Source organism: Mustela lutreola, chromosome 6, assembly GCF_030435805.1.
Source record: "Mustela lutreola isolate mMusLut2 chromosome 6, mMusLut2.pri, whole genome shotgun sequence".
In the NCBI taxonomy this organism is placed as follows: Eukaryota; Metazoa; Chordata; class Mammalia; order Carnivora; family Mustelidae; genus Mustela; species Mustela lutreola.
This window is the reverse complement of record NC_081295.1, coordinates 84,349,508-84,368,747: the sequence shown is the minus strand read 5'-3', so window position 1 is coordinate 84,368,747 and position 19,240 is coordinate 84,349,508. Positions and strand designations below refer to the sequence as shown.

The window sequence follows — 19,240 nt, the reverse complement described above, 5'->3', positions numbered from 1 at the left end:
AGACAGCGTCGCCCCCCGCCCCATCCAGCAGGTTACTTTACAGATAAGGAAACTGAGGCAGAGAGCCCAGAACTCAGCGCGCCTTGCTGGGCTGTACCCCCTGCTGTCCTCAGCAGACTCTGAAGGTCAGTGTTTTCTGGTGCCATGGCCCCCTTCCCCCATGGGGAGGAGGAAGGGCTGGCTTCGTGAGCCCATGAGCAGTGCAGTCCCGTAGGTCCTATGCCGCCTATGCTTGGTTTAAAGGCCTGCTGTCCCATTTTCCGTTTGCCACTGGCCTCACCAATTCTATAGCCAGCATTGGGAGCCCACCTTGTCCTGGGCCTCCTTCTTTTCTAGGTCACAGAATAGAGCTCCTCAAGGAGGCATTTAAAATGCTCCCTCCCTCCAACACAGGATAGGATTGGAACTTTCTGCTGTGGAGATACAGTGACTGCAGGGGGCAGGTTTAGAAGGTTAGAGACCTTTCAGCAAGGCTGAGGGGGAAAGCCCCGCCTGGGTGACCCTCTGTGTGACCTTGGACACAGGACAGGATTTAAAACCCTCAGTTTCCTTATCTGTAAAATGGAGAGTAGCAGAGTTACTTCATATGGTTGTTATGCAGATTCAGTGAAATAATGTGCATAAAGAGGAGGCCTCATACAGTGACTTGCATGTAGTAAGTGCTCAATAAAGAAGTCGGTCTTTTATTCCAGGTCTGACGTCCTAGATTTCTCTGGAGGCTTAAGATTCCTGGGTCTCCTAGGCCTTGCAAGCCCCCAGTCCAACTCCTTCTTCCTCTCGGGTGGGCCATGAAGAGGGACATGAGGAAAGCCATCATTACCTGGGCCCCTCTGTGTGCCTCAGCAAGGCCCCTCCTCAGCATCTCCCTTGAGGGGGCACTTGCGGCCCAGGTTAACCAGAGGCCAGCCCCTCCCTGTCCATACCCACCCCAGAGTCGGAAGAAACCAGAGCAGCAGACCCCATGAATTGGACAGCGCTCTCTCTCTCAGGGAGCAGAGTGGGGTGCCAGAAGAGACATGACTTGGAAATCCATTTGTACGCGTTGAATTGCCGGTCTACCAGTTGCCCACTGGTGATCTTGGCCAGGGTAGCTGCTTCCACCCCCTGGTTCCTCATTGATAAAAAAGCAACAAAGGATTACTTCAAGGGCTAAAGGTATAAGGAGCTCAGTGACTTGGCCATGCCTGAGGTATCTAATAAATGTATGTTGAATGAATGAATGAGAAAAGGGAGGGCTGCTTTGTGTTTGCTATTGTCAGGTGTCCTGAGGGAAGGTGTGTGAGGGGCTGGGGCAGGGACAGAGTCCACCCCTGTCATGGGTACAGGGAGGGGCAAGGGTACAAATAACCATGATAGCTTGCACGTTCAAGGCCCCTGGTGTGCACCATACCCTGTTTCCAGCACTATCGTCATATTGACTCATTTCAACCTCACACCAAGCCTATGAGGTAGGCTGCCAGTACCCAGTTCTACAGATGAGAACACTGAGGCCAGAGAGGGTGAACAACTTGCTCTAGGTCACACAGCTAGAAAGGGACGGAGCTGGAGCAGGCAGCCTGGCCCCAGCAGCCATATTCTTTTTTTTTTTTTTTTTTTTCCCTCCCAGCAATCATATCCTTAACCATTATACTATCATACCCACCCCCAAACCTTTGGCCATGTCCTTCAAACTTGGGGGAAGTTACCTTTTCATCTCTGCCACCATTTTGGTTCTCACAGGGCTGTAGGACACTGATCTCATGAGACTGGCCCCCCAGTGAGAGGAAGGGGGCAGTGTGAGAGCTAGGTGACTTCCCGACAGGCCCTGGCTCTGAAGGGCAAGCTGGGCCCCAGGGACCTGACGACAAAGCTCCCAGCCCTGGCCACCTGGCAGCTGATTTGTCCGGATGCAGACCTTTCAGGTTGAAGAGGCCATATGGTGATGGCTGGAGAGGAGGATGTGGGGGCATTTCTGCCCAGGGCCCTGTCAGCTGCAGCAAACTGAGGGATGGGGGGCCACGGAGGGGTCCAGCAGTCCTCTCCGGGGCCTGGGTAACTTCTTTGTGCTCTTGGGCTGAGTCAGGGCAGTCAGATACCAGGGCTCTGCTTCTCGAACTTGGGGGAGTCACTCCATTCTTTGAGCCTGAGGCCTCTTACCTTGGAGAGGTGAGTGGGTTTCTCATGGGTTAGTGGGCATGAAAGTGATGTCTCTTTTTTTTTTTTTTTAAGATGTATTTATTTGAGAGAAAGAGAGCATGTGAGCAAGGGGAGGAACAGGGGGAGAGGGAGAGGGAGAGGAAGAATCCCAAGCAGACCCCCAGCTCAGCACAGAGGCTTCATCCCCTGACCCTGAGATCATGACCTGAGGTGAAACCAAGTGTCCGGCGCTTAACCGACTGCGCCACCCAGGAGCCCCAATGATGTTTCATCTTGACCGTCTGCTGGGAGCCACCCGGTGTGTGAGGGGATGAGGCAGTGTGGACAGAGTGAGGGCTCTGAGGTTGGCAGACCCAGCTCAGAGGAGCCTTGGGTGAGCTGATTCAGCTCTCTGAGCCATTGTGTGAAAAAACAGAGTGAGGCACATCAACACTGATGTGACTTCACTCTGCCAAGGGCTTTGCCTCTAGTCCTTGCAACAGCCCTTTGAGGTGGGTGCTGTGATCAGCCTTATGTTACAGAGGGGAAACTGAGGCACTGAGGGGTTGCCTCCCTTGTCTAAGGTTGCACAGCTAGAAAGTTTAGAACCAGAATTCAAACTGGGGCAGTGGGTTCCAGAATCCACCTGCTTCACCCCCAGCCTCTGCCCCCTACCCTGCACTGCTCCATCAGACCTGCCCAGTGGGGTTGTTTGAAGATGGAGTGGGATCCCCCAAGTATTAGCCCAGGGCATGGCCCTTCATTGGTGCAGGGCAAACAAAACATGCTGTCCTTTAACCAGCTTGGGGCTCGGAATCCTTCTGTTTTCCAGGGCCTCGGGACTGTGTTTCCACGGGGATTGGGGCACCCTCCAGCCTTCTCCTGCCTCACACCCTTGTTCTGTCTCCTTCCTACCAGGATGTAGCCACAATGCAGTTCTGTGCCAACAAGCTGGACAAGAAAGATTTCTTTGGGAAGTCCGACCCCTTCTTGGTGTTCTACAGAAGCAATGAGGATGGAACGTGAGTTCCCTGACCACACTTCACCCCCTTTCCAGCATCGGGCAGGGAGGGGTATGGTGACCTGCCAGGCAGGGGGGCTTGGACTTGCTTCTTTCCAGTGGTACCTGGGCCTCCTACTCAGCATGGAAGTCAGGGGCTCCCAGTGGTACCCTGACACGTGGTTGGGACCAGTGGGAGGTAAGGGCAACCCCGAAGCCAGGGTGCCATTCTGAGGGTCTCAGCCATGGTTGTTGGAGGTAGAGGGGAGTGAGCGAAAGCTGGGCTAGGGTGGGAAGGAAGGATCCCTCCGATAGCCCCTTCCTTCTTACACACAAGTCAGCGCATATCTCCAGCCCACCCCTCCTCTGCCCGCAGCCCTCGGAACACCCACACTAACCCACGCACCCCCCCACCCAACTACCACATGCCCAGCATGGCAAATCAGGACCCTGTTACCTGCCCAGCCCCACACCTTGCCAAAGGCTTCATTCAAAACTGCACGCGTCTTTAAATCCCCCATTTCCTCCTCTCCTCTCCCTAATCTGGAAGCCACCCACAGTATGACGGAAACACACACAGCGCGGCGGCAAATGTAGGTCAGCTGTGCACACGGATGCTCAGATTCCAGGTTGAGGGTCTGGGGACCTCTGTCCACCCCACCAGCTCGCTGTGTGACCTGGGGCAAGTTATGCCCCCTCTCTGGGCCTGTTTTCTCATCAGGAAAATAAGCCAGTTGGATGAGGCAGTCTCCACCGTCTCTTGAAGCAACATGGCTTTGGGAGGCTGTGGCCACTTTGAGCTGGGATGCTGCCGAACCAGGAAGCCATGGGGTCAGGGAGGTTAATTAGAAAGACACTGCTGGAGGAGAGGGAGAAAATGGATCCATGGGGAAGGAGAAGGGAAGAATAACAGGCAAGAGAAAAGCAGAGCGCAAAGCAGGTGTGCCCGGAGCAGAGGGCAGAAAGGCCTCCGCCCAGTTCCCCTGGATTCTGGAACTGTGTGTGTGTGTGTGTGTGTGTGTGTGTGTGTGTGTGTGTGTGTGTTGGGGGGCAGGGTGTGTTTCAGTTCAAGAGAAAACTGATTTTAAAACCTGAACGAACAAAACAAGGGAAATTAGGTGTGATCATTTGCATAACAAAAGGAGTCTTTGTCTCACCAAAGGACTCCCAGCAGGATTTCTTTAAATAATTCTTGTTGACTTTGACTTGACTTGAAGGAGGGAGGGAAAGGGCCCAGCGATGTTCCGGGCACCCACGGAAATGTCCACACAGGTCCCCTCCAGAGAGCCAGTGCCTGGTCGGGCCGGGTTTGTTTCAGAGGTGAAGGCCAGCAGGGCCAGGAGAGAGGGATTGGGGTTTAGGAGCAGTGGAGGGGTGTGTTGCAAAGTGTTTGCCAGTGATTGTTCTAGCAGAGCCTGTGTAGGATGGGTGGGGAGGGGGCAGGGAAGAGGGAGAGACTCGTGACTGACACCGTGAACAGGTGGGAGGTGCTGCACCGCAGGCGAGCCTTGCTGGGGGGAATGCAGGGAGGAAGTGGGGAGGGGAGGGCGGGGCAAAAGGTCAGTGAGCAGACCTCATTGGGCAGGACTGGGGTGGTCACTGAAGTCAGAGCCCCTTCCTGGCAGTGGAGCTGTGGGAAACCCAGAGTGTTAAAAATGGCAAAGGAGCTGGTCCAATGGGGGAGGCGATGGGAGTTTATTTGGGGGTGAGTTTCCCTTGAGGCACGGGCTGGATCTCTCCAAGGGCAGCTGGAGAAACCCACCCAGAGCCCCCCAGAGGGTGGGGCTGTCTGTGGGCACAGGTCAGAGGCTGACCTGGTGGAAGCAGGGTGGTTACCCAAGGTTTGAGGAGAGACCAGTAGAAGGTTCGGGTGACATTACCAGTTAGGAAGAGGTCAGAAGGAAGGTCAGTGAGGGAACCCAGGGAGTGGAACGTCCTGGGGGTAAGGGGAGGAAGCGCCCACAGAGCACCCATGGAGCTGCTGGTGCTGTACCTACTTTGTCTTCTTCAGTCCCGGTCACCCCTCCAGCTCTGCCAGTCTGCCAGGCTGCCCGCTGTGTACCTTTAGGCAAGTCTCTTAACCCAATGGAACTTTCTGGAATGATGGGAGTGTTCTGTCTCTCACCATCCAATACAGTCGCCATTAGCTACCGTAGCTGTTGGGTATGTGCAAAGGGTGACTGAGGACTTTAATTTTTAATTAAATTAAACTTTAATTTAAAGGTAAATAGCCCCATGTGGCTAGTGGCTACCATATCGGACAGTGCACCTCCCCAGCTCGGTTTCTTGTTATGTACAGTGGGGATAAGCCTACCACCTTCCTCACAGGGTTGCTGTGAGGACCAAGTGAGTTCATATGTGTCATTAGAACAGGGCGTGGCAGTATTAGCTACTGGATCTACCCCCCCCCCCCCCAATCATTTTACAGTGAAGGGGAAGCTCAGAGAAAGTCTCTTGCTCAGGGAGGCACAGCTGGTAGCAGGGGTCCTGGGACTGGAGCTTCACCTGTTAGATCCTCGGGTTCATGGTCTCCCACATCACGGCCTGAGCGGATATCGGGGTGAATTGAGTTGAGCCAGAGATGTCTGCAGGACCATTTCCATGCCAGGGCCTGGCCCCAGGGCAGCTGCAGCAGGGAGTCCAGGGGTCTGTGGATTTGGTGGTGAGGGGCTTGGAGGACCTTAAAAAAAGCAGCTTCAGATCAGAAGCCCGAGGGAGGCAATCAGGCTAATAGTGCAGAAGACCTGGTCAGGATACTGGTTGGCAAGGGAGAAGAGACGGAGAAGTCGGTGGGTCCAAAGAGATGGAGGGGCTGGGAGGGTCCACAGAAGGTGGGCGTGACTGTTCCAGGTAGTAGGTCTCTGGAGCCCAGCCCCAGGCTTCTGCACAGGCGACCTTCCCTCCCTTCACAGCCCGGGGTGGCTCCAGATTCTACCTCTCACGCCCTCCTCCCCAACCCTTTTGTCTTCCTGCCTTACCTGCCTGCCCCAGCTTGGGCAGCCATGGCCCCCTCCTGTCCCCGTCCTCATTCCCATCCTAGTCACCAGCTCCAGGGTGTGTGGGGAGGTCTCCCACATGTATCTCCACACTCCAGTGGGCGGGCGAGAAGGAGCAGAGAAGAGAAACGCTGAGCCGCGGTGACAGGAATGACATTTTGACTTGAAAATTGCCAGAGAAGAAATGGCAGAGGCTGTGTGGGCACGGGCGGGGCCCAGGCGCTTTCCTGCGTGACCTTTTTAGGCTGGTAGGTGGCTGGGGTGGGGGTGGGGAGGCTGGGAAATCACAGGGGGACAGCTTGTGCCCCCGGCCCCCTCTCTGGCTCCTGGCTGCCCCTCTGTGTTGGCAAGGGCAGGCTGCTACGATGCGGCCAGCAGGCACGCACGGGGAGTGGGCAGGGACGCTGGACTGGAGCCTGGCGGGGTAAGCCAGTCCGACACTTTCAGTTTGCAAAGCAGGCTCGTGGATTCAGACTGGGAGAGCCGAAAGTGTCTAAGAGATTGTCTAAGCCAGGGGCCTCACTTTCACGGCCTTTAATGCCAGGGAAAGCTGTGGAAACTCTGCTGCAAGACATACATCTATTCATTAGTTGGTTCCTAAAAAATATTTAGCGAACGCTTACTCAGTGTCAGGCGCTGGTCTGGGCACCAGAGATAAATCAGTGATCCAGGAAGACCAAACAAACCCTTGCCTTCACAGAGCTTGCGTTTCACCGACAAACCGTACAAGTAAATAAGGAGAAACATAGACTGTGTCAAATGTCAAATGATAACAGGTAAAATGGAAAAAAAGCATGGAAGGGGACAAAGGGATGTCAGAGACAGGGGACCGGGGGTTAAATAAATTTTATATCAAGGCGGGTGCTTTTATCAAATGGGTGACACTGGAGTAAAGACCGAAAGGAAGTGAGTAAGTGAGCCATGGACATGGGAATCTGGGGAGATAACGCTCCAGGCAGGGGAGCAGCAAATATATGAAAGTCATGCACCCAAGGTCACCCCGATTTTAGGGCTTCACAAACCCTTAAATCCCATCCACAGATCCTTCCGCGGATCTCAGATGAGGAACGTCTGACAGTAGCCAACTCCCTGAGTTTATAAGGGAGGGATCAGCTTACTCAAGGTCACACAGAGAGGGGGGTAGGGGGACAGAACGCATTATCTCCTGACACTCCCCACCTCCCCCTGGGAATCTCTCTCAACTGTCACCAAGAAATGGCCACCTGCCTCGACGGCTTGGTTGGTGAAGCATCTGCCTTCAGCTCAGGTCACAATCCCAAGGTCCTAGATGGAGCCCTGCTTTGGGCTCCCTGCTCACTGGGGAGCCAGCTTCTCCCCCTCCCTCTGCTCCTCCCCCTGCTTGTGCACGCTCACTCGCTTGCTCTGTCTCAAATAAAAAAATAAAATCTTTAGGGAAAAATGGCTGCAGGTAGTGTCTGGATGCTGCTAGTGACGGGGAGCTCATCGCCTCCTGAAGCTCTAGCTTCCACTGTCAGGCAACCACAGAGGTTAATCGGTTGGCCCCTCTGTTGACCTGGATTCTGCCTCCCTCGGTTGGGGCCTGACACCTTCCGTCTCTTCTTCACCAGGTTCACCATCTGCCACAAGACCGAGGTCATGAAGAACACCTTAAACCCCGTTTGGCAAACCTTCTCCATCCCTGTGAGAGCACTCTGCAACGGGGACTACGACCGGTGAGATGAGACACTGTCCCTCACAGGGGTAGGGGGTAGGGGGTAAGGTGTAGGGTATAGGTGCTGGCTGTCTGGGCAGTGGGGGTGGAGCCCCCCAGAGCTGTGCTATTCCTGCCCCTTGCCTCCTTGGGCTGTGTCTGCCTCTGTTCCCCACCCCGCCCCGCTGCCCCGCCACCGTCCCCTTGGTCCTGCAGCCCACTGCTAGTGGGGGACCTCCCCAGCCAGGGGGGATAGGAAGCCAGGGAGCCCCGGTGGGTGTTGGGTATCCCCGCCTGGAGCTCTGCAGCCTGTCTCTTTGTGATTTCCAGTGGAGGGGCAGGCAGGGGCAGGATGGGGGCTCTTGATGCAGGCAGAGGTGGCCACACCAGCCCCAGCTCCTAGCAGATGGACTCTGGGGAGTCAGGATCCCAAGATAAATGGGGTATGAGGGGCGGAGTATGGAGAACTCTTGGAACTTTCTTGATGTGCGGCAGCCCATCCTGATCACATGTCTGTCGTCTCTCACTGTCATTGTTTGAGTGTAGGTTGTTGGGTGTAGGTAACAGGGACCTGGTTTCTAACTCTGGCTCTGTCAATAAAAAGTGCTGTCAACCTGGGCAAGCTTTGACCTGCCTGAGCCTCAGTTTCCTTATCTGTAGAATGAGTTTTAAGTATCCACCTACCTTCAAGGGCTGTTTAGAAGTTCCCATGAACTTCAACCTACAAGAAAGCCCTGGTGTGCATAAAATACTAAATCCCGCATTTTGTCCACATTTATTGATTTACCACCGTCTGCTGGGCACCATGCTAGATGCTGGGAACTCAGCAGGAGACCAAACATGCCCTCTTCACCCTTCGCCCAACCTTGTGGAGTTTACATCCTTGTGGGGGAGGCAGACATTAATCCGATCACCACACAAAGAAACAGATAATTGCATGTTGTGCTGAGTGCCGGGGAGTGGGAGCACAGTAGGATGGCATCGGTCTGTGTGAAGTTTCGAGAACCTGGCCTGCTTTCCTGTTGATTGCTGTTGCCGGTGGATGAGCTGCCAGATGGGATGGAACACGGGGCCTCTGCAGGCCATCCGGACAGGAGCACTGGGGTATCACAACGGACCTGGCAGGGGATCCTGGCTGATGCCGTTGGCAAGGGCTCCCTGGGACCCTGCTCATAGTGTCTCCTGACTGGGTACATGTTGCGGGGAGGAGTGGGAAGGACAGTGCGGATGGCCTTCAGACATCCCTGTCTCCCTCCAGGAAACCCTCAGGCGGCCCTGTTAGGTTGCTGATCCAGGAGATGAGGGGACTCCTTTTCCTGCCTCTTAGCTGGGACAGATCTGCCAGTCTGTTCCATAGGCAGTCGCTGAGTACCTACGATGTGTGCTCAATGCTTCGCCTGCAGCTGTGTGGCTTTCAAGGGAATATAGCCACGTTTCCATCTCTAGGGAGCCTCGAGGCTGACCACAGGGAGCTCAGATGTGCACACATCTGCATTTTAGATAGCTAGATAATTGTGCAAAATGAGACTGGAGACAAAAATAGACATTGCAGCCAAATGAAGCCCGGTTACATGTCTGGCCAGTCCTGGGGCTTCCGGGGGCTGTGGAGTGGAAGGACAGTCTGGTTGGAGCAGGAGGGTGAGAAGGAGACTTGGGGTAGGCTGGGAGGTACTGTGGGGGGTGGTTCTGGTTGCTGGAAGAATGGTTGAGTTATCGAGAGGTGACAGGGAAGGGGGGCAATTGGAGGTTGGGGGATGGGAGAACATAGCAGTTCAAGTCTCACAGGGTGGGAGGAATTGGCATCTCTGGCTGTTGGGGGCTCAGCCGACCCCTGACAACCCTGCACCCTGAGAACCCAGCCTTGTCAGTGACAGTGAGGGGGGTAGTTGGGCTCAGACAACAGGGCTCGCTGTTCAGCCACCAGTGGAAGTGAAGTTACGGGAACACCTCCAGAGCCCACCCCCATCCCTCCCCTTGCAGGCTGAGCCCCAGACGGGTTTCTCTCCAGCATCCAGGACCCTTTCCACAGCCGGGAACAGACTGACCGTGACGTGACTGACAGTGGTGTTAATGGAGGGGGCCAGGCCTGTCACGCGGCTCCTCTGCCACCGAGCTCTAGGGCGACCTATGTACCCAACAGCCACTTGGGCGGTGCAAGTGTCTGGAAGGCCCTCACAGGGTAGGAGAGGGAGGGGTTTGTGCAGGAAAACAAAGCCATTTCCCTCTCCCCCCGAGGTACCTCTGGAAGCTCACAAAAATACATTCAGTTTAATCTAGCAGCCGTGTCTTCCAAGCCAGCCAGGCCACGGACATGCTGCTGGGTGCTGTGGGCATAGTGGACATCAGATCCGAGCCTCCCTGTTAGGTTACTCCCAGGCCAGAGTGGGAGACTATGACATTATTACTATGACCCCAGGTAGTAGTAGTAGCAGCAGCAGCAGTAGTAGTAGTAGTAGTAGTAGTAGTAGTAGTAGTAGTAAATGTTCTTGTAGCACTTCTGTGGTCATTTATGTATGTAAGCTAATTTCATTCTTCCAACAATTTCCTCTGAAAAAGGTGCTAATACTATCCACATTTTACAGGTAAAGAAACTGAAGCCCAAAGACCTTAACAGCTCACCTAGGATCTTACTGCCCATCAGTGGTAGAACCATTATTTGGAGCCAGACAGGCTGCCTAGAGAATTTGTATTCGTATCCCTCATGCTCTGGGGCCAAATGGCTAAGACGGATGTGAGTGGGGCACATTTAGTGGAGGGCTTGCCCAGGGACTTGGGGCAGGTCTGCTTGGAGCCTGGAGGTGAAGACTTGAAGGCCTGGCCATCTGCCTAGATCTGGGAGTGAAAGGGATTTAGAGGACGTTTGTGTTTGGAGCTGAGGTTGAGAGGGAGAAATGGAAGAGTGACAGGGACCCTGAGGGGGCAGCTGTGTGACAGGCACGGCAATGCTCTGCCAAGCAGAGAGGAGGACAGAGAGCTGGCAGAGGTGAGATGTCCCAGGTCCTGCACAAGTAGGGAGCAGGAGAGAGACACAGAGATGGTCCGAGAGCTAGGAGGGTACTGGGAGAGGGCGGCTGGGGCAGAGCCCCGGGCTCGGGGAGAATCCAAATAGAAGTATCAACTCCTCCCATGAAGGAGAGAGCTGGGAGGGCGAGAAGCAGGGATCTGTGAGGCAGGAGAGTTTACTTGGAATGAGGGGGTGGAAACCAGTTAAGATGACTGAGTCTTTCAGACATGGGTCAAATTGTGCCCTAATTGGCTTAAATACATTACCCTATTTTGTGAATTTAAGTTTCACGGCAACCCTAGAAGCTGGGCCCTAAGGACATGCCCATTTCACAGATGGGGAAACAGAGAACTAGAGCTTATGTATCTTGCCCAAGCAAGGAGAAGGTATATTTCCCTTCTCCAGAAACTGCCTTCTCTAGAGGCAGAGGTCCACCTCACCTTTGCTGTCTCCAGTTCAAATCCAAGCGAGCCAGCTGGGCAGAGTTGGTGACAGTGGGGCTGGCATCAAGATCAGAGGTGTTCCAGCCCTCCTGTGGGGTGAAATGGGTGATGACAAGAAGCCCTTCCCCAGCCTTTTCTGAAGCCCCTCTGCTCTGGCCTTGGGCATTCTGCAACTTGAGGATCTATTCACCCTTGAGCCAGCCAGATTCTCCCGCTTAGGCTGCCGTCCCTCACTCACACCTTAATGTTGAATGTGTGGATGTAAAGAGGGTAAGTTGTACTGGGTCCTCCCCTGGAGAGGGGAGATGATTCCCCAGGACTGGGGGCTCTCACATCCCAGAAGCTACACACTTCTGTGGGACTGCTGGAGAAGGGAAATACATCACCCTTGAACCCTACTGCATGCTGAGTCCTGGGAGGGGGCCCAGCCACTGCATATGACCAGCTGACACACGTAGAAGCTGAAGCTGAAGGCAGAGGAGGGAAAGCCTCTGCTGTGTGGCTGTGCTTACACAGAGCTCCACCTTCCAGCGTTGCTGCCTGTCCCCCTGAACCCCAACACCCGTCTTCTTCCCCGAAGCCTCTAAGACTGTTGGGCTGACTCAGTCAGTTTAGGGCCAACCCCTGGAGTCCTGTCAGACTAGTACCTCTTCCTGCCCTGGAGAAGCTCATTAGGAGAGAGACACAGTTCTGCTCCAAGGAGACTGTAGATAGAGCTGTCGGTGTGCAGGTGTTCAGAGAGGGAAGCCTGCAGTCTTTGCTGGCCTCCCTTGGCCCCGCTGGCTTGCTAAGGCTCACACAGACCCAGCTCTGTCCCCGCAGCCCCAGGCATCCAGAGACCCACAGGACACTGGCTCCTGTCCCCAAGCCTGGCTTCACAGCTTGATTTGGAGAAAGCCCCACCTCTGCCCCCCACCCCCCGCCCACGCTCCGGGCTTCCCTTCATGATTTTGTGTAAGGAGGGAATTGTCACTGCATGATAACTTCACAGAGTTGTGAGATCTCAGTCAGACGACAGATATTTAATAATATTTATATTACCTGCTATATGCCAGGCACTGTTCTAGAAGCTGAAGATTATAGCAGGGAACGAAACAACCCACATTTCCTGGTCTCAAGGAGCTGACGTTTTCATGGTGAATAGCAATTGCTTGGGAGACAGGGACTTGGACGAAAGGCTGGAGTGTTTTAGGTGGAGCAGAACATGTGTCCAGTCCTGGTGTGAATGACACGTGAATGATGTAGTTGACTTCTCACAATGCCAAAGTGGGTGTGATGATCCCATTTTACAGAGGGGTAAACAGAGTCCCTGGGGCCTTTGAGAGGGCTGGGCTGAATTTGCACAGGAATCTCACCCCTGGAAGTCTCAACCTCAGCGGCAAGTTAAAATTCCCCAGGGAGTTTTTAATACGCCCCCTGCCCAGGCTGTACCCCAGACCAACTGATTCTGAACTGCTGGCATCAGGATTGCTAATACGCGCCCCGCCCGGGATCCAGTGTGCAAATGATGGGGGAGCCCAGCCCTCTCCTCTAGAGAAGGTCGGTGGCTCTGGCCAGGCATTCCAATCAGCCAGGGGATGTTCCAAAACTACCCAAGCCTGAGTACCATCCAGACCAACTGAATCAAGCCCTTGCGCCCTGGGATTAAAAACAAGAAACAAACAAAAACCAAAAACCTCCTTAGTGATTTTGGGGGGTATCCAAGGCTGTGTCTGTAACTGGGGTCCTCCTGTAGTTCCTGAGCCTGTGGCTGTCACTGATCCAGTCGCCTGAGTGGCTGTTGTTGGTGGTCTCAGGAGAGACACTCCTTGCTGGGGTCCCCGAAAGTCCCCTGCAGAGCCGCATGGGTCTGGGAAGGACTGGGTGACTTTGGCATTGTGGGTCAGGGTCCTGGCTCTGGCCCTGGCCAGCTCTGGGCACATCCCTTAGGGCTTGGCTTCCCCAGCTGAAAATGAACGCACACAGCAGAGCCGCGGGGTGTGTGTATGTGGGGAAACTTTAAACTAGATCCCAGGCTCTGCCCAGAGACGCCAGGAACAGGACTTGGGGCTGTGTATGTCTGACAGGCTCCGTGGTGATCAGTCACATGGCCAGGCTTAGATACCACTGAGGTTACTTCCAGCCTTGTCATTTCAGGAACTGGAAGTTGCAGAGCCCAGGTACCCAGGCGGGAGGGTCCCTGATTTAAGTAAATTTCCTATGAAAAGCAATCCAAGTGTGGCAGAATGCCAGAGTGGAGAGGGGGAGGCATTTTTACGGAGACCCACCTGTGCACCTTGTGGGCTCTGCCAACTCCACTAGTATCCTTCTTGAAAAGGATGGTCTGTGGCTCAGAGAAGTTCAGTGACCTCTCCAGGTCCCACAGCATCTGCACTCCAGCCTCTTTCCTCTCTTTCCAATCACCAGCCCCCTCCCCCCCCTTCAGGGACCTAGATTTTTTTCTAGATTTTTTACCCCACGATTCACTCCAGAGAGAGACACAGTATTTTGTTTTTCCTAAGAATTTAAGAGGATTCCTTGAAATGACGGGCTTCCATGCCTGCCCCATTTACCTAGATGGTCACAAAAATCCGGGGTGGTGCACGACCTCCCAGACGTTCCTCCATGGGGGGACGGTTGATGCCGCCCTCTGGCCCCGGGAAGGCTCATCTACGGGGAGACAGCGCCTCCTGCTGGGGGCCGCGCCACCCCGAGGCCGACTTCTCGAAGACCCACAAAGACTGGCTGCGGCCCCGGGGCGAGATGATCTATAACTAGAAGACAGGCCCAGGCAGCTGTCTCTGCGAGCCTCAATTCCGACGGAGGCTGGAGACCCCGGCTCCCCCACGCCTCTGGTTCCACCCCCCCGCCCCCCACTACCCCGATCCTGAGCCTGCAGGGAGACCCTGGCAGCTGCCCCTTCCCCGGGCCTCCCTGGAGAACCACTGGCACCAAGGGTTAACCCGCGGTCTTCCACCTCCCTCCTCCCACCTCTGGTCTGCTAGCCTGTTGCCATGGAAACGGGCTAAAAATAAAATGGGCTCCCAAAGCCCAGCCCCCTGCACAGGAGTCAAAACAAACTAATTAAAGCAGCCAGGCTAAAATATGAAGATAATTACACCCTCACTCAGGAGCCAGTCGTGGCAATGGAAAAGCTCAGCAGGCCATTCCTGACTGGGGGAGGCCCTGGACTCCTCCCTGCCGGTCTGTGCTGGTTCCCCATTGCTCAGACTCCTCGGATGGGGGTCCCACCAGTTCCTAGTCTTGTTACCTTTCCCCAGGAGAGCGCAAGGCTCTGGCCTGAGATCCCAGGGTCCCTCTGCCCCCCCCCCCCCCCCATAAATCCGCACTATGGCTTCTTTCTACACTATGGCTTCTTCCCGGGACCTGTGTCCCATCTGGGGTGGCCAAGGAGAAGGTGGGGTGACTGAAGTCTGAGACTGTTTTTCCATATCCTTCCTGAAACTCAGGCAAGTCCCTAGGCAGCTTTGAGGATGCCTCTGTCCCCAAGACCTTTACTAAAAGGCCTAAAGATAGTTCCTTTGTCTCTGGGGCTGTTGTGTGTCCTCTGAGGGCCCTAGAGCCTGGTGGATGTCTCAGCGCACCTTTCTGGCCCAGGAGCATGGGAGGGACCTTGTCTTCCCGGCCATGCAGGTGCTGGGTCAACCCACCCCACCATGGGCGCTTTGCCTTGCAGGACCATCAAGGTGGAGGTGTACGACTGGGATCGGGATGGCAGGTAAGCAGGCAGGAGGACAGAAGGTGAGCGGGGATGAGAGCAGCCCCGAGGGGTGGTTGGGCCCTCCCCTCAAAGCGGGAGAGCTAGCCAATGGCAGCTCTGGGGGTGAGGGAGCCTGGGTTTTCCAGGGTCATTGGGGTCCACTGCCCCAGTGGCTTGTCCCTGCCCCGCTTCCGTGAGGCACCAGAGGATCTCGGTCCTGCATGACATGGTTCCAGAGGCACGGGAGGCCTCTTTTTCTCAGATAGCCACCTAGCAGACAGCCAGTGCCTAAAACCTCACCACATTTGGGAGAATTAGGATTTTCTGAAATGTGCCTCTTCGAATGTTCAGATCCAGGTGACCCCGAGCATTCATGTTCTCCGTGAGGCTAAGTGCTGGGAGGTGACCGAGATGGGAAAGACAAGCTCAGTCCTCAGAGAGACTCCTCTGGGTCTAATTGTGTGGGGGGTGGGACTGGTGCATCAAAGGAACGGTTTGTAGGGAGCTGGCCCTGAGGGAGTGGGCTATGGGGAAGGGTAAGCTTTGATGCACACGAAGGGTCCCTTGAGCCATGAGGCTGTCCCTGAGTTGGGCCAAGCCGGGCCAGGAGGAGGACAGTTCTGTTTGGGTTGTGGGAGGCCAGTACCCTCCCTGTCTGTGCCTGGAAGGGCCCCCACGGAGCAGTGTCACTGGGAATTCATAGATGAGGACAAGAATGGGCCTCTCCTGGCTCTACTCCAAATGTCCTCTGGACTCTGCCATTCTGTGGCACGAGGGGTGTTGTAAGGGGACTTTTGCCCCATAATCTCCATCCATACCCCTCAAGTCTGTGATGCTGATAGGGGGTACTGTAAAGGGCTGTGCAAACAGAACTCAAGGTAGACCCTAGACGGTCCAGGTGGCTCGCCTTTCCCTGAGGCCTTCTGAGACAGGATTCCAGTGCCACAGAACCTCTGTTAACTCGCTCTGTCCCCCTGTCCTCTCCTCTTTACCAGTTCCATGTTTCCTCTTACCCCAGAGCTCCCCATACTTCTCCTTCACTGGGGAAAACTGGGGATAGCCACCAGCTTATAGCATCCCGCCATCAAGGAGCTTGTAGTCTGAGTCCCAAGAGCTATAAATACATAGTCAAAATCCAGAGTGGCTTCCAGGCAGAGGCAGGCTCCAGGGACACCTCCTAGGCCTCACTCTCCAGCTGCTCCGGAGGCCCCCCCCAGGTTGCCTCTCTCGGGGGTGGTGACCCCAAAAGGCAGCCAGCCATGGGAGAGATGGTGAGTGGGGTTCTTCTGCGGACAGGTGTTGCTGCTCTTACCAGGAACACATACTTGATGGGGCAGAGTCCCAGAAAGTGTGGTCACCACAGAAAATCTCAGGCTACCTCCACGGACATGATGCAAACGGTCTTTTCAAAGACTGTTACTGGAAAAATGGCAGATACACAGAAAAAGAGGAGTCTAATGAAGGATTTTTTAAGCCTATCATCTGAATTTAACAAGTGTTACATGTTGCCACATTTGCTCTATGTTTTGCTGCTGTAGTTTAAATTACAGACATCAAGGCATTTCTACCTCTAAATATCTCATTGAGAACATCTGAAAAATAAGGACATTTTCCTACAGAACCCTGAATGCCATTATCACACCTGACATGTTGAACAATAATTCTTGAATGCCGTCTAATATTCATTTCATATTTAAATTTCTCCTGTCCTCCCTGAAAGACCCGGCCCTGCAGGTTTTGTTCAAACAAGACTCCAAGTAGAAGTGGGCCCCCTTCCCTGGGGCCCTGCTCTTGGCTAGGTGACCGCTGGCTTTCCTGCTCCACAGGGGACACAGGGCTCTTCCCAGGGGCCCAGCCTGTGTGCTGGCGTGCGCCCCTGGAGTGGAGGTCCTGGGCAGAATCGGGAGCCCAGGGCTGGGGTGTGAGAGGCAGGGAGATGGGCAGAGGCAGTACCCAGTGTGGGACACTGTCTCACAGAGACCTTCTCTTACAGCCATGACTTCATTGGGGAGTTCACCACCAGCTACCGGGAGCTGGCCCGCGGACAGAGCCAGTTCAACATCTACGAGGTGAGGTGGACACCAGAAGTCCAGGGTTTGCTCTGATTATATCCAACTTCCAGCCACCGAGGACTACTGCAGGCCATGTGCTGGGCTGGGGTTTTCTCGTGTTCTGGGATGTGGCTCTTATTGTCTGAGTCTCAGAAGCGAGGGAATTTGCCCAAAGACACGTGGGTCAGTAAGTGGCAGAATAAAGAGGCAAACAATGTCAGCTTGTCTGGCTCCCCAAATCATTGAGTTACAGTGTCCCCACAAAGTGTTCTTCCAACAAGATGGGGGAGGAGGGGTTCCAGTGGGGCAGAAGTTGGGGCTGGGGGAAACCCAGGGTCCTGAGTTCAAGGTGGCTCTCTGCCTTCAATCAGAACAATTTCAGGGCCTGCTGAATATCTTACTGTTTCTGGAAGGGAAGAAACAAAGGAACAGGACTTAGGCAGCCTCCATCTGGATCTGGAGAATCTGGACAAGCCTCTCCCCACCCTGCCAGTCTTTCTGGAGATAACAGTGCTTGCCCTCCAAGGATAGTTTCTACCGCTGAGTCTTTGCCTGTGTGTGCTTGCCCTCCCGGGATGCCCTCTCAGCTTCCAAATTTAGCTTGAGTTCCAGCTCCTCTGGTGGCCTTCCCAGCACTCTGGTCTCGTGCTTTCTTCCCCATGTGAGCCTCATAGATAGTACAGTCTGTGCTAGACCCACTTAACCGCAGATACTTCTTCTTCTTCTTCTTTTTTTTTTTTTAAGATTTTATTTATTTATTTGAGATAGAGAGCAAGAGAGCATGAGCGAGGGGAGGGGCAGAAGGAGAGGGAGAAGCAGACTCGCCACTGAGTAGGGAGCCTGGGAACATGACCTGAGCCGAAGGCAGACGCTTCACTGACTGAGCCACCCGGGGGCCCCAACCACAGATATTTCAAACCCTAACAACTGCCTGGGTTCATATCCTGCTGCTACCACGGACTGGCTCTGTGACCTGGGCTATGTTTCTGCACCGTTCCGTGCCAGGCCCACTGAGAATGAAAGAAGTCACTAGGACAGTGTCTGGCCCCTAGTGAGCATGACGTCACTCCTGTCTTCCAGCATCTTCTGTGGAGTGCAAGGAGAGTGACATCTCACAACAGCCCTAGAGATGGGCTCTCTCCCCACAGGGGCAGCCACTCAGCTAGTGACATTGAAGGGCCGGTTTTGACTCCCATCGCAGAGTCTGCGCCACTCCATACTCTCCCTCCTTCACCCCAGGTCTCTGTTCTGAGTGGGCGGGTCGAGAGTTCCACTGGGCAGGAGCTCCCTGAGGGCAGACTGGGGGGACAGCCCTTCCTGGGGCCTCCCTTCACATGGGCCTTTGCAGTGCCGTGTGCACCTAGTAGGTGCTGATGGTCCGAGCATGTCCTGAATTCAGTTGAACGAGGCCATTGTGATGATAGAGCGTGGGTGCATTTCTTTGAAAGGGCTTCTATCCTCACAGTTAATTGCTTTGTTTTCTGCATCGGCAAAGGGAAGGGCTGTCTTGTTCTCCCACCTAGGCAGTGTGTGTAGGGGGGAAGTAGGCTCCAGCCTTCTCTGGCTGCCTTTAAGAAGATTTTTAGGGAAGGGATTCTCTCTTGGAGTTTGGCTTTTAAGAGTGCTTGACAGGCTCAGAAGAGGCTGTGATCTCTCAAGCTAAAAGCAGGAAAGGTTGGATTGACTTGTCGTCTCCATCGGAAAACGCCATTGGGTAGAAAAGGAATGAAACTCTGGCAGTCCAGGGCGTGGGAGGGGAGGCAGGCCTTGCCCCCTGGGTAGTGTCACTGGTAGGCCTTACTAGAGTCCAAACTGCCTGAGGAGAGAACAGGCTTCTGCTGGGAAAGACCCCCATCTTGGGCCCTGGTGTCGTCACCCTGGGTGTCTGACTCGTATGTCCATCCAGCCACTCGGACTCAGCCTTCCCAGACTGAAGGCACAGGCTGAAGCCTCCCCACAGCTATCCCCACTCCCTGGCCAGCTGGCTCCTTCTCCTGGGCTGCCATCATGGCAGCCATGGCACCTGGGAGTCATCCTTGACACCACCTATCCATCCCCCGACATCCACTCCACTGAATCCCACTCCTCCTACCGTTCACGGACTCTGACATTTGTTCCCTTCACTCCTGCACCCCCCCTGCCATCATGTCACCTGTATGGAGGTGGAGGGGGCTTTGCAACAGCCCCCCTAATGGCCTTCCCCCCTCCTTCCGTCCTTTACTCAGAACTTCAAGGCCTCCTCCAAAACGGTAAACTGAT

The 19,240-nt window shown here is 54.7% G+C and overlaps 1 protein-coding gene across 2 annotated transcripts in view; it reads left to right on the top strand.

Annotated features, from left to right (window-relative positions):
* Nucleotides 1-19,240, top strand: part of CPNE5 (copine 5) — an 89,334-nt gene that overhangs the window by 51,923 nt on the left and 18,171 nt on the right. For both annotated transcript variants that reach the window (XM_059177788.1, XM_059177787.1), the window contains 4 exons: nucleotides 3,034-3,137; nucleotides 7,701-7,805; nucleotides 14,907-14,948; nucleotides 16,924-16,999. In XM_059177788.1, coding sequence (XP_059033771.1) covers nucleotides 3,034-3,137; nucleotides 7,701-7,805; nucleotides 14,907-14,948; nucleotides 16,924-16,999 — 327 coding nt within the window. The remainder of the gene's footprint in view (nucleotides 1-3,033; nucleotides 3,138-7,700; nucleotides 7,806-14,906; nucleotides 14,949-16,923; nucleotides 17,000-19,240) is intronic.